We start from the raw sequence: 13,509 nt of genomic DNA, 5'->3' as shown, positions 1-13,509 counted from the left end.
CTGTCTAGTTTTTTGAGCTCTTTGTATACTCTGGATATTAGGGCCCTATCTGAAGTGTGAGGAGTAAAAATTTGTTCCCATGATGTAGGCTCCCTATTTACCTCTCTTATTGTTTCTCTTGCTGAGAAAAAACTTTTCAGTTTAAGTAAGTCCCATTTGTTGATTCTTGTTATTAACTCTTGTGCTATGGGTGTCCTATTAAGGAATTTGGAGCCCGACCCCACAATATGTAGATCGGAGCCAACTTTTTCTTCTATCAGACGCAGAGTCTCTGATTTGATATCAAGGCGAGAAATTAATTACAGTAGATGGGGTAGAGAGAGAAGATGGGAGGGGAGGGGAGGGGGGATAGTAGAGGATAGGAAAGGTAGCAGAATACAACAGTTACTAATATGGCATTATGTGTGAATGTGTAACCGATGTGATTCTGCAATCTGTATTTGGGGTAAAAATGGGAGTTCATAACCCACTTGAATCTAATGTATGAAATATGATATGTCAAGAGCTTTGTAATGTTTTGAACAACCAATAAAAAAAGAAATTTATAGGCATTAAACATGAATGGCAAGTAAATGGCTTGATCATATTAAGGACCATTCAACAGTTGGAGATAAACTGGGAGGCAATGTAGTTGTTTCACTTGAAGGAAACCCATTATAACAGTCAAGTGCTATATACATTTTAAGGGATTTTCATTTCTCTACCTCAGTCCACTAGAAGAGTATTAAGATTTTATTTTTTGCTTTCCCTTTCCTATGGGCCCTTCCATCTATTTGCCAGTGATTGCCATTAGATTTTAATACGGCTATTTTTAAATAGAACAAAAGGAATGCTTTCCTGTCTTATTTTAGCCAAAATAATTGGTTATAAGCCTCCCTTGTAGCAAGCACTACAATGAATGTGATTGTTAATGTGAACAGTTTAGAATTCTGCAAAAGGTAACCAAGTTCAATGCCTTAAATATATTATCCACTGGTCAAATGGTAAACCTTTCTCTATTATTTATAGCTGCACTTGACTGTAGTTCTGTGTCGTGTTATATAGCATTTATATACTTTACCTACCTTGGCAAGCCTTTCTGGGACAGGGAAGCATGGAAGTAAAAGCACTTGTTTGGTAATGACTTTAGTCCTTCCCAAAGGAATGTTAATTGAATTTCATTAACTGTCATCAATTTATCCTAGTACCTCAGTGTTCATTCCTTTTATCGGTATGTTTCTTTAAAAAAATAGCTTTTTTTGTTTTCCATTGAGTAAAGTATAGAAGTTTTATGTTCACCATGTGAATATTGTAATATTAAAGATATTTTGAATACTAGTCATGATGGCAATTTATGTATAAAAGATCCTTAAATGGAAAATTGTTTTGAAATCTAACTCTCCATCCTCACAAAAATGCACATATTGCAATAAAAATGAGAGCTTATTTTAAAAAAAGAAAGGAAGATTATAGGCATTGACTTCATCAACAGAGTTTCAGTCAAGATTTTCAGAGAAGAGTCCCTGAAAACACACACACAGTAAAATGACACAAGGGAAACAAGCCAACTGTGCATGTACCTAGATGCCAGCTTGTGCCACCTTGCAGGACAGTGCTCTTGTCTCCCTCCTCTTTCCCTACACCCCATTTGTTGGTAGGAAAGGTGAAAGGACCTCCATGCTCTCTCCACCAATATAGATTTCCAGCCTTGGATCAGGTCCAAATAGGGAGGGGAAAACTTTAAAATCAATAAAACTGTGGTTTGGGTTATTATAATGAACTAACTTTTTTTCATTGGTTCTTTAAAAAAATTTTTTTTTAGTTGTAGTTGGACATAATACCTTTATTTTATTTATTTTTACGTGGTGCTAAGGATCAAACCCAGCATCTCCCACAAGCTAGGCAAGCGCTCTATTGCTGAGCCACAACCCCAGCCCATCATTGGTTCTTTTTTAATATTTAAATATTTCTTGTTCTTTTGTATTTTTATTTGCTCTAATTAGTTATACACACTAGTAGAATGCATTTTGACACATCATACATAAATGGAGTACAATTTCTCATTCTTCTGGTTGTATATAATGTAGAATTACACCAATCATGTAATCATATGTGCACATAGGGTCATTATGTCAGATTCATTCTATTATCCTTTCTACCCCCAAACCTCTCCCCTCCTTTCACTTTCCTCTGTCTAATATAAAGAATCTCTATTATTTCCTAGCCCCCTCCCTTATTATGAATCAGCATCTTCATATCAGAGAAAACATTCGGTCTTTGGTTCTTTGGGATTGGCTTATTTCACTTAGCATGATATGCTCCAGCTCCATCCATTTACTGGCAAATGCTATAATTTCATTCTTCTTTAAGGCTGAGTTATATTCCATTAGGTACATATACCAAATTTTCCTTATCCATTCATCGGTTAAAGGGCATCTAGGTTGGTTCCACAGTTTAGCTATTGTGAACTGAGCTTCTATAAACATTAATGTGACTACATCACTGTAGTACACTGCTTTTAAGCTCTTCAGAGATAGACCAAGGAGTGGGAAAACTTGATCAAATGGTGGTTCCAATCCAAGATAACAAGATCAAATGGTGGTTCCATTCCAAGTTTCTGAGGAATCTCCATACTGCTTTCTACAGTGGTTGCACCAATTTGCAGTCCCACCAGCAACGTATGAGTGTACCCTTCTCCCCCACAACCTTGCCAACATTTACTGTTGCTTGTATTCTTGATCATTGCCATTCTGACTGGAGTGAGATAAAATCTTAGAATAGTTTTGATTTGCATTTCTTTATTTACTAGAGATGTTGAACATTTTTTTCATTTTAGTTATATATAACAATAGGATTCATTTTGACATCATTATAAAAGCATGGAATATAATTTGTTCTAATTCAGACCCTAGTACTTTCCCTTTCCCTCCATCTCTCCTACCCGACCCCACTCCTGTTCCCTTCCCTCTGCTCTACTGATATTTCTGCTATTTACTTATAGTTCTTTTTTTAATTAGTATCTTGTGGATGTACATGATGGTGAGATTAATACATGTACAAAGGAAAGTTAGGTCAGATTCATTCCATTGTCTTTTGCCTCTCCCATCCCTCTTCTCTTCCCTTCATTCCCCTTTGTCTACTCCACCAATCTTCTAGTTTCTTTTTTATCCTACCCTTTATTTTGGATCAACTTTCACTTATCAGGAGAAAACATCTGAACTGTGATTTTTTGGGGACTGGTTGATTTCACTTAGCATGACAGTTTCCATGAACTAAATATTTATTTATTTATTTATTTATGTATGTATGTATGTATGTATGTATGTACCAGTCATTGAACCTCAGGGCACTTAACCACTGAGCTACATTCTCAGCCCTTTTTTTTTTCTTTTTAAGAAAAAGGAAAAAGAAGGTTTATTGCTTTGCTAGCAAAGGAGAAACACAGGGGACTCCTGTCCCAAAGGCTATGCTTCTGCCCATCAGCAGGAACAGGGGGCTTTTAAAGAGGAGATTCAAAGGCTATATTCCATGATTGTCTGTCAGATTTGTGATTCACTTGCTAATTTGGGATTGAGTCATTTCTGAGATCTTCTGTATTACTTCATTCTTATGGTGGGTGTGTACTCAAGGACAGATAAATCTGCCTAAAATGGGGAAGAAAGGTAATCCTATTTCCTCTGAGATTAGAGAATGGGAGAGATTATGGAGGAGCAGGGAGAGAGAAAGAGAAAGAAACATGTCCATTTTAAAAATAAGTTGCAGTGGCCAAGCATCAAGGGTTATATTCAAACATAAAGTGGACTACTGTTACATTTCCCCTCTGTCAATTTCTACATTTCCATTTCTATGGAAAAATGGGTGATGACACCTCCAAGCTGCTTCCTGCTGAAAGAGGGCAAAGTTAGGAGGAAGTAACTCAAAGTCCTTATTCTCTATCAGTTGGGGCATGATTAGTTAAGGGTATTCAGAATCAAAGCAGTTCAGAGGTCCACAGTGGCAGATGACAGGTGACTGGAAAAGGTATACACAGGGAAGGGATCATGCTAAGACAACAATAAGCAAGATAGCAAAGCATTACTTTTTTGTAAATAATTAGCACAAAAGCAGTTAGTATTTAAGCCAGTCTCTGAAAACCATGAAGACAACGACTCATAATCATATCAGTAAAAAAAAAGATCAACTTTATCAATGTAGGAAGTTAGGAAAATTTGTAGGTCTATGAGATCAGGCTCAAATTAACTCAGGACAAATTTGTGACTCAAAAGAGTCCTTTATGATCATTATTATTAGTCACTCTCACCCAAGAACCCTTCCTTTATAGCCTCCAGCTTTACTTACTTTTGGTAGAGCTAACACAAGTGTACCTCTTAGGTTACATTTAAAAAAAACATTGTTTTTCCTTTTAAATGTCCATGTAGGGCTGTGCTAATGTTGAAAGCTCAATCCTTGTCCTCAATGCCAATCCAATAACGAGGACACGGTTTTGAGAAAAAGAAAAAAGAAGGTTTATTACTTTGCTAGCAAAGGAGAAACACAGGGGACTCCTGTCCCAAAGGCTGAGCCGATTCTGCCCATCAGCAGGAACAGGAGGCTTTTATAGAGGTGATTTAGAGAAAATGAGATTAGGGAGGAGAGATCAGGAAAGAGAAGATAAGGAAGGAGAAGTTCAGGGAAAAGAATACCAGAGAAGATCAGGGGAAAGAAGATCAGGGAAGAGGTTAGAGAAAAGAAGAACAGGTAGGAGAAATTTAGGAAAAAGAAGACTGGGGAAAAACATGTAAGTTTCAAAGCCACAAGGGATACATTCAAGTGAACCCCTGTTACACTTAGGCTGTAAGTGTAACAATGGTCCACTTTATGTTTAAGTTGGTCAAAACTGACCTTGTTCCTACCTATTCTTCAGAGGCAGCTGAGATTCCTCAGAGATCACTCTTGGAGACATGTCTGAAGCCTCTTGACTCCTTTAGCTTTCCTCAACCAGTGGTGTCATCTGCTAGGATGGGACAGAGTCCTGCTGACAATAAGTGTCTTCTACTGGAAGTATCAGGGATGTTTCTGTCTCTGATGACTCTCCTCTTTGCAGAATGTGCACTGGTTGGCTTCTTATTCTCTAGGGTCCTCTCCATCTCCTTGATAAGCAGATCAGGTGCAGGGCCCAGAGAGGGTTCCCATTGTTCTCTGGGTCTTGATTGACCTTATAGGGCAAGGGCCAAAATGTTGACTGCTTTTTCCTTGGCACTTTTACTTCCTTGACTTTGGTTTCCACATTTTTGGTTTTAAACACCCACCAACCCAGTTTCACCAGTCTTAAAGAGGGAGTCACAAGTTATAACTTCAACATCTATAATCTTAGTTACCTCTTTCATTTAATTGGGGTTAGTGTTAATACTGGTAGTCAGCATTATATATACTATCTTTCCTGTAGGTGATGGCTTATTATCTCAAATTAACCCAGGTGTGTTCTCGTTTTCTCTCTCTCTCTCTCTCTCTCTCTCTCTCTCTCTCTCTCTTAAAGAAGCAGTACCTCTACAAAACGCTAACAGGCAACAGTTATATAAAGTCTAAAAGGAAAATACAAAATAAAATTATAAAGCAAAAACATGTTATGTAATATCTGTGAACCAAGAAAAATAACTTTTATAATCTTGAACCTTTACTTAGTTATACATTATATCCCTTGTTTGAGATCACAGTAGTCTTTACAACAAAAATCAATCTTTTGAACACAACTTTAAATGAGATGAAATCTAGCCTATTTTGAAGCCATTCCCACATAGAATAAGGTTGGAGGTAGAGCCTTATTTCAGGTAAGGCAGAGCTCTTCACAAATAACAATACATTACATTTAAAACATGAATCAAAGAAAGATTAAGAGAACTTTTAACTGTCTTTTTGTGGAAGAAGTGGCAGAATGCTTCCATGTTTTACAATGTCACCTTTAGACCAGGATCTCATTATTATCTTCCAAAAATGCATTTAAATTCCAATTCCAGTGTGAAGAGTAACACAAAATTGTATATATAGTTTATTGACAACAGCTTACTTTATCCAGCTATAAAACATCAAATGACATGAATAAATACCAACCAAACTTGTTATTTTTATTTTATCTGAGACTTTTGCTACACAAAATTTTAATTCAGAGAACACCAACTTGGAAAAGTGCTCTCCTAAACTTTACATTTAATTAACTTTTAAAGTACAATTTAGAATCCAAAGTGTACAGTATCAAATAATCACATGTCTGCATGGGTTAATAAAAATCAAAGGATAGCTTTAAATCTCTTATACATTTAGAAAATAGTGTTAATGATCAGAAATTGACTTAGTCAAAGCAAACCGATATAAGACAGGTCTTCAAAATGACAGTGTGGCCGGTCTATGTGAGATATAATGTATATAAAAGAGAGCACTTATTGGTTATCTCGCCAGTAAACTTACATAAACTTTCATTTTATAAACTTTTAAATATCACTTAGACAAGGCTTAGACAGATATAGTTCTCAGATGCATACATATACCTAATCACATGTATTTAGTCAACCATATCTGTCTAAACCATATATTTATAACCTAAGTGACAATTGTTTGTTTAACCAGTTACAAAGTGTTTATGACTTTAAATCAGGTACAAGCCCTAATTCCTTTAAGATTTAGTTTCCCCAGGTAATAAAACCTAACAAATACAAGAAAATTATCTTGATAAGAGATCCATGTTTCAGACTTTGCTTCATATAATTGCATTAAATTTCCAATAACTTTGTGCAATTATAGCCAATGTAATCACAAACACAAAAAAAATTGAGATTTACCTTCCACAAACTTCTGCTACTTAGACATTCATAACTTTACATCCTTAATTTTATTCTCTTTCATCTTGGACTTTAGCCCAAGAATACTACTTTACTGGAAAAAATACTTTCTCATTCAGAAACATTTCTTTTACCTTTTAATTTTCTATAATAAAATATCTCCATACCTATATCTTTCCTTTATCTTTTTTAGTTTCAGTTTCAACCCCTTCAGTTTAGTTTCAGTCCTTTCTTAAATTCATATTCTGAAACAGACCTTATGAATGTTACCTGTGCATGCAATTTACACAACAATTTCATCCCAGGAGAGAGCTGGACAATCCAGAATGCACAAAAACTATGCCTTAATGGTTTTTCTCACAGTTTGCATTTAAGGGGTTGGCGAACAGTATATTTTTGAGCCTGACCTGTTTCCCTTATCATTATAATAAGGCTTACTAAGTGAGTTCCCCATTGTCAATTGTACCCAGAGGCTCCTTTGGGATCTTTTTCTCATACTAGGCATATTGATATGTAATGCAGGAAGCCCTTTCCATCCTTTTCTTTAGGCTTCCTTGAAGATCCCTTTGTAGGGGCTGCCTCCAAAATATAGGTTGGCCTTAGTTTCTGTCTTTTTCTTTTTGGAGTGAGTTGTTCATTCTGCCAGTCTCCCCATGCACTTAGTTTGATGGGATATTTTTATAGCAAGGAATGCTTTGCCCCTATGATGGCCATCCCCTGGCCAAATGAGGTGTCCTGTTAGATCTTAAAATGGGAAACTATTCTCATTCCCAGGTCATAAACTGACTGTGCTGGAACCTATTGCAACATCCTTTGTGGCCAGCAGCTTCACCTAACATGGGCAAAAGGGGCTGGAAGGCATGGCAGAAGTCAGGTTCTCTTTAGCTGTTTTCCTACAGCTAAGGCAGCTTTTCTGGGACTTTCCCCCCCCAGTTTAGGGCTGGTGTCCTTGACCTACAGTAAGATGATCTTTGGCTGCCTGGGGCCAGGCTAAGAAACAGTGCTGGGAGTGTCAGCACTGGGTTTAAAATATTTAAATCTTTTATAACCCTTTCTTCTGGTGTCCTGCTATCCTTGCATATCAGAGGCAGTACCTTTGGCACCTTCAAATTAGTCCCCAATGGTTCAGACCCCTATCATGCAACTGCATAAATGCCTATACATACAAAATCTCTTTCATATACTTTAGCCCCAACAGATCTACTCCAAAGGCCAGATTGTGTTACAGTAAAATGTCCTTCTCTTAGACAGGCTTATACCAATAGGTGGTATAGAAAGCTAAGACCTCTCTGCTCAAGAGACTACTTGTAAGAGCAATGCAGCATGGCCCATGTCTTAAAGGGCCAGTAACAGAAATAAAAAAACAGACAAGAGAAGATCACTGAAACAAGGGCTGACAGAAAGGAAGCTTTAAAATAGACAGACCTGCACATACACATTTCTTCCACTTACTTACTTTTGATAGACCAACTCCAACTGCAATTATCCAGAAAGCTATTCAAAAGGGACATCATTATAGTAAAACATTATCTTAGATAGGCTTATATCTATAGGGGGGTCCCAGAGGTGTTCCTTCACAAATGAACCAGATGTGTGGAATCAGGGATCTCAGTGTGCACACCAGGGGCTTACCAAACGGCCAAAGTTGTTGTGACTTTCCTGAGTTCAGTTTCCTTTTTCTCAAAGTGGACCACAAGGAGCAACCTTGTGGGAGAGAAGGTGGGAGTTCCCCAAAGCAAAAGGAGCTTCACAGCTGCTAGGACAGTCCCAAAGTCCCTTCCTTCACTCAAAGGAATATCTCTTGGTTCAATCTGAGGCAAACTCACCCATCTCCTAACTCTCTAGCAGTTGGCTCTCAGTAAGTTTGCCAGCAACCTTGCATCTTCAGCATGGAAATAGGGTTCCTTGGAGAGCCAGGCCTGCCCAAGAAAGCTGCAGCAGGGGCTGCTCTTGGGTCCCATCTGGGTCACCAGATTTGTTGCTGAAAGTTTGGTCTTCATCCCCAATGCCAATCTAATAATGAGGACACGGTTTTGAGAAAAAGGAAAAGGAAGGCTTATTGCTTTGCTAGTAAAGGAGAAACACAGGGGACTCCTGTCGCCAATGCTGTGAATCTCTCTTTTTTTTCTTTTCTTTTTTCTCTCTTTTTTTTTATGGGACAGGGTCTCACTGAATTACAGAATTGCTTAGGGCCTCACTAAATTGCTGATACTGGTTTTGAAATCAAGATCCTCCTTCAGCCTCTCAAGCTGCTGGGATTATAGACGTGCGCCACCACAGCCAGCGATGAACTAAAATTTTTCATGATTGAAAGGAGAATGTTCTTGTGACTAAAAAGGACTGGGAAAGTAAGAAATTTGCCTAAGATCTCATTAGGTTGGGAAGAACAGGGCCACAGAGTGAATTCAACATGAAGTAGTGAGAAAGAATAAAGTTTGGGTTCAGTTCTTCAGTAAATTGGTTACAACTTTAAGAAATTTAATAATTTTAGTTAAAATTGTATCAATAGATCTCTTTTCTTTAGGGCAATAATGAGAGAAGGGCAATCATGTATGATAACACTAAATGCCAAAGGGCACATTCAGTCCCCCATGATGATCAAACATCCTACCTTATGACACGTGTGCAGGTACAGTTCTATCCTTTCCCAAAGCAACAAAGATCCAAGTATCTGCAAAAGTGAAAAAGAAAAAGGGGGTTAAAATCACCAAATTACTGTGTAACCCGCTGTTCTGTAGCTCAAAGTTCTTCTCAGAGCCTGGCAACACATTTACTTCATGCTATTCCTATACTTTTCAGCCTCTAGGAGCTTGTGGTGCTGCTCCTCTACCTGTAAGCTCTCCCTCTCTATGCTACTGACACTTCAATCCAGTTCAAATGTCACCTATTTGTAATTTTTGCCAGCACCCCCAGGAAGAATTCATTATTATTTCCTCTTGGATTTCATAAGTTACCACACTGATACCCTTTCTGAATTCTTGCCCATTTCTTTTGATGGACTTTACTAGCAGTGTAATTTACATTCACCTGTAAGAGAATAGAAGTCAGAAATCAGCCCTTCCAAGGGTCTCAGGCTGATGATATAACTACACTGGTAAATTCCAGACTTAAATCTAAATCCAGTCAGTCATCAAGTCAGTGTGGAGATGGAAACTAAAAAGTAGAGTCCTCAGATGCTAGGATATTAATGACAGTCTGAATGCATCAAAATAATTTCATCTATATGATTTCATTTATTCTTTACTCATTCCTATAAAATGTCATTTTATTAAATAATATCATTATTCTCATTTGAAAAGGGGAAACTGAGGCTTAGAAGAGTTATATGACTTGATCAAGACTATAGTGTAACCTAATAACAGAGCTTGAAATAGAATCCAGGTCTCCTTCCTTTTTCATTGCTCTTACAATTGCATGTACCCATATAGGCTAGAGTGGAAAGTTAGTTAATATACAGACCTTTATTGGACACTAGAATTGATTCTACATTAAAAGCAAACAATACCATTTTATGTTAATTGTGTGTGAAAGTGGCATAATTCAGTGGCCAGAATTTGGCCTAGAGCTCATACATCATATGCATTTCTCCTAGTAAAAAGAAAAGTGTATAGCTAGTCTCTCTGCTCATAGCCACTTTCCACATCACAACTTCCAAAATGATTTTTTTCTTTTTCTTTTCTTTTTTCTTCTATTTTTTTTTTTTTTTTTTTTTTGCACTGCTGGGGTTAGAACTCAAGGGATTGATACTAGGCAAGGAAAGCACTATGCCACTGAGCTTATACACCCAGCCTCATAAATACTCTTTTTTGGTATTGGGACTTGAACTCAGGGTGCTTAACCACTGAGCCATATCCTCAGCCTTTTTTTTTATATTTTATTTAGAGTCAGGGCCTCTGTAAGTTGCTGAGGTTGACTTTGAACTTGTCATCCTCCTGCCTCAGACTCCTGAGCCACTGGGATTATAGGCGTGCACCACCACACCCAGGCCCAAAAATGATTTTCTTAAAATACAAACTTGATATATGCCAAATGTCATAGCCTTACTTTCCAGGCTTTCCAAAATCTATCTTAAGCCATCTTTTACCATTATTCTTCATCATGCCTTACACACTAATAGAAAGGACCTGTTGCTTTTAATGAGACATTTCGTTTCTGTCTTGCTACTTTCTTTTTTAAAAAATATATTTTTTAGTTATAGATGGATGCTATATCTTTATTTTGTTTATTTATTTTTATGTGGTGCTAAGGATTGAACCCAGTGCCTCACATGTGCAAGCCGGGTACTCTGTCACTGAGCCCTAGCCCCAGCCCCTGTCTTGCTATTTTCTTATGATATATTCACTCATCTGAGAAGTCCTTCCCTATTCCTATATCCATGAGTCCAAATTCATCATCCCTTCAAAGTCCCACTCCAATGGTACCTCCTCTGAGAAATTTTATTTAATCTTCTTAACTGGAAGTCACCCCTTTTTTCTCAGAATCTCTGCAGAACTTCATTTAGGCCTCTCTTAAGTCATAACATTATAATATTCCATGTTATTTTTGTCTATGACTTAGTTGCCCTACTAGATTCTGAATACTGAATGAAGGGACAGTGGTAACTTTATGTCTTATACCCATATTTATGGAGTACTTTGCATAAAAACAGAAACTGATTATTTTACTGATTTCTGTATATTCATTACTTATCACAGTGTTTTCCTCATTTAATAATTAATAAATTCTGATGGAAGAAAAATCAGTACAAATGGCAATAGATCCAGGGGTTGGTTTCTCTATTAGACATGAAATCTGTCAGAACACAGAATAGTGAAATCAGAGAAAGGTATTTGCCCTATGTATAAATAGGCTCTGAGAAACTCTTACTAAAGTTATCCTCCCATTCAGCTCTCTATTTCCTCTTGCACAGTATAAATTTGCCTCACTACACAACACTACCATGGTGAGCAACAAAAGCAGTCACACTATTACCCAGACTTGCTAAAATGTCCACTGCATGAGGTTCTGAGTTTGATCCCTAGCACCAAAAAAAAAAAAAAAAAAAAAAAAGAACAGAAAACACTTAAAACAAAAACAAAAACAGACTAACTAAAATGTGCTTTGCATGTGGGCTAGGAGGCTAGTTTCTACACATTAGAACAGGTTTAATTTACAAGGCCCAGAAAGACTGCTGATAAGAAGCATGGTTATCTAAAATGACATTATTGAGTAAACCATAGGATAGGTTATGAAAATGGGAAATAGACAAAAAATGCTCTGCACCCTTTCAAAGGGTTAAACTGGTTAGACACATCCTATAATTACATAAGCTTCTTCCCCCATCCATTGTGCATAAAATTCACATGGCTGATATAAAGCATGACTCATACTAAGACTAGAGTGATCACAGGTTGTAATGGTTTCCAACACCAATTAGATACTATCACTGACAGGAGTGCCTCATGAGGCTATTAACAGAGAAAGGGAAAGCATTACTCACCAACAGCAATGAAGTATAGGCAACCATGACTGCAGCAAAACTCAGCAAAAAAATGGACCAGAAGAGCCAGTATCCTGTTCCTAGATAAACAACCCTGAAAAAATTAGTTTCAATCCTTAAAATACAGCAGAAATCCATAGCAGCAACTGCATCAAAGTATGGGGACAAAATAAGACTAAATGGAGCACAAGATAATGGAGGGATAGGAGAAGCCCTTTGTGAATAGATCTGTGAGAGCTTTGCTGATATTTACTTGAGTTTTAACTTCATTCTATAGGCAATAGGGTACATTAATGCAGCCTCTATAAGGCAGAACTTTTTAAAAGTCATTTAGATTAAAAATTCAAAAGTTATATCTTCTTTTAAAAAATACATAAATCCATAATACCAAAAAAAAGATAAGAAAAAAGAAAGAAAGAAAAGAAAAATTTATCCCATAAGTTTTCTGTCTTAAACTATTAATTTACATTTTGGCAGGTTCTTTATCCATGTGCATGAATATTTTCTTACACAATTGCAATACTAACTGCCATGTTAATTGCTCTACTCTGTGTAAGAGATTTGGGTCCTTTAAAAACATTCCTGATTATTCTGTTCCTAAAGTACTGTATAAGATAAAATTGGTAATGATTTATTAAAAACAACATTATACTTGGTCTAGAGATTACACATGTCAAAGAACTTAGATTTTTCATTTCAAGATAATAGAAATTACCTCCTTTCCATATAAAAACTGGAGAAATTATATCTTTAAATATGTAAGTGCTAGTAAATATACAAACATATTAAAAATAAAAATAGGAAATTCCCCTCTTAGAGTGGCTATAAGACATACTACAAAGAAACAGGCAACTACCCTTCCAAGTAAGAGCAATCCCAGATCAAGACACTGGGAAGAAGAATACTCTATAGATGAGCTCTCAACCAGGAATCAGAAAACATGTAAGGAAAGTCAACATAGGAACCCAATGAAGCCAACAAGAAGAATTTATATCCAAGAAAACATAATTAAGGGCTGGGGATGTGGCTCAAGCGGTAGCGCGCTTGCTTGGCATGTGCAGGGCACTGGGTTCTATCCTCAACACCACATACAAATAAAATAAGGATGTTGTGTTCACTGAAAACTAAAAAACAAATATAAAAAATGAAAACATAATTAATAGAATAATCAGAAAAGTTCCACAAAAATACATATATTTAAGATCTTCAGAGAAGTAAAGAAAAGACATCCATGAAACA

The 13,509-nt window shown here is 36.8% G+C and overlaps 1 protein-coding gene across 1 annotated transcript in view; it reads right to left on the bottom strand.

Annotated features, from left to right (window-relative positions):
* The window catches only part of Gdpd4 (glycerophosphodiester phosphodiesterase domain containing 4), a 73,630-nt gene extending 61,222 nt beyond the window's left edge, over positions 1 to 12,408 (bottom strand). Inside the window, exons 1-2 of the mRNA XM_076842082.2 lie at positions 12,271 to 12,408; positions 9,403 to 9,462 (exon numbers count right to left, since the gene is read on the bottom strand). Coding sequence (XP_076698197.2) covers positions 9,403 to 9,462; positions 12,271 to 12,408 — 198 coding nt within the window. The remainder of the gene's footprint in view (positions 1 to 9,402; positions 9,463 to 12,270) is intronic.
* Positions 12,409 to 13,509: the final 1,101 nt, after the last annotated feature.

This window comes from Callospermophilus lateralis, chromosome 2 (genome assembly GCF_048772815.1).
Source record: "Callospermophilus lateralis isolate mCalLat2 chromosome 2, mCalLat2.hap1, whole genome shotgun sequence".
NCBI lineage: Eukaryota > Metazoa > Chordata > Mammalia > Rodentia > Sciuridae > Callospermophilus > Callospermophilus lateralis.
Note: the sequence above shows the minus strand (reverse complement) of the source record. Positions and strands in the feature narration are given on the sequence as shown.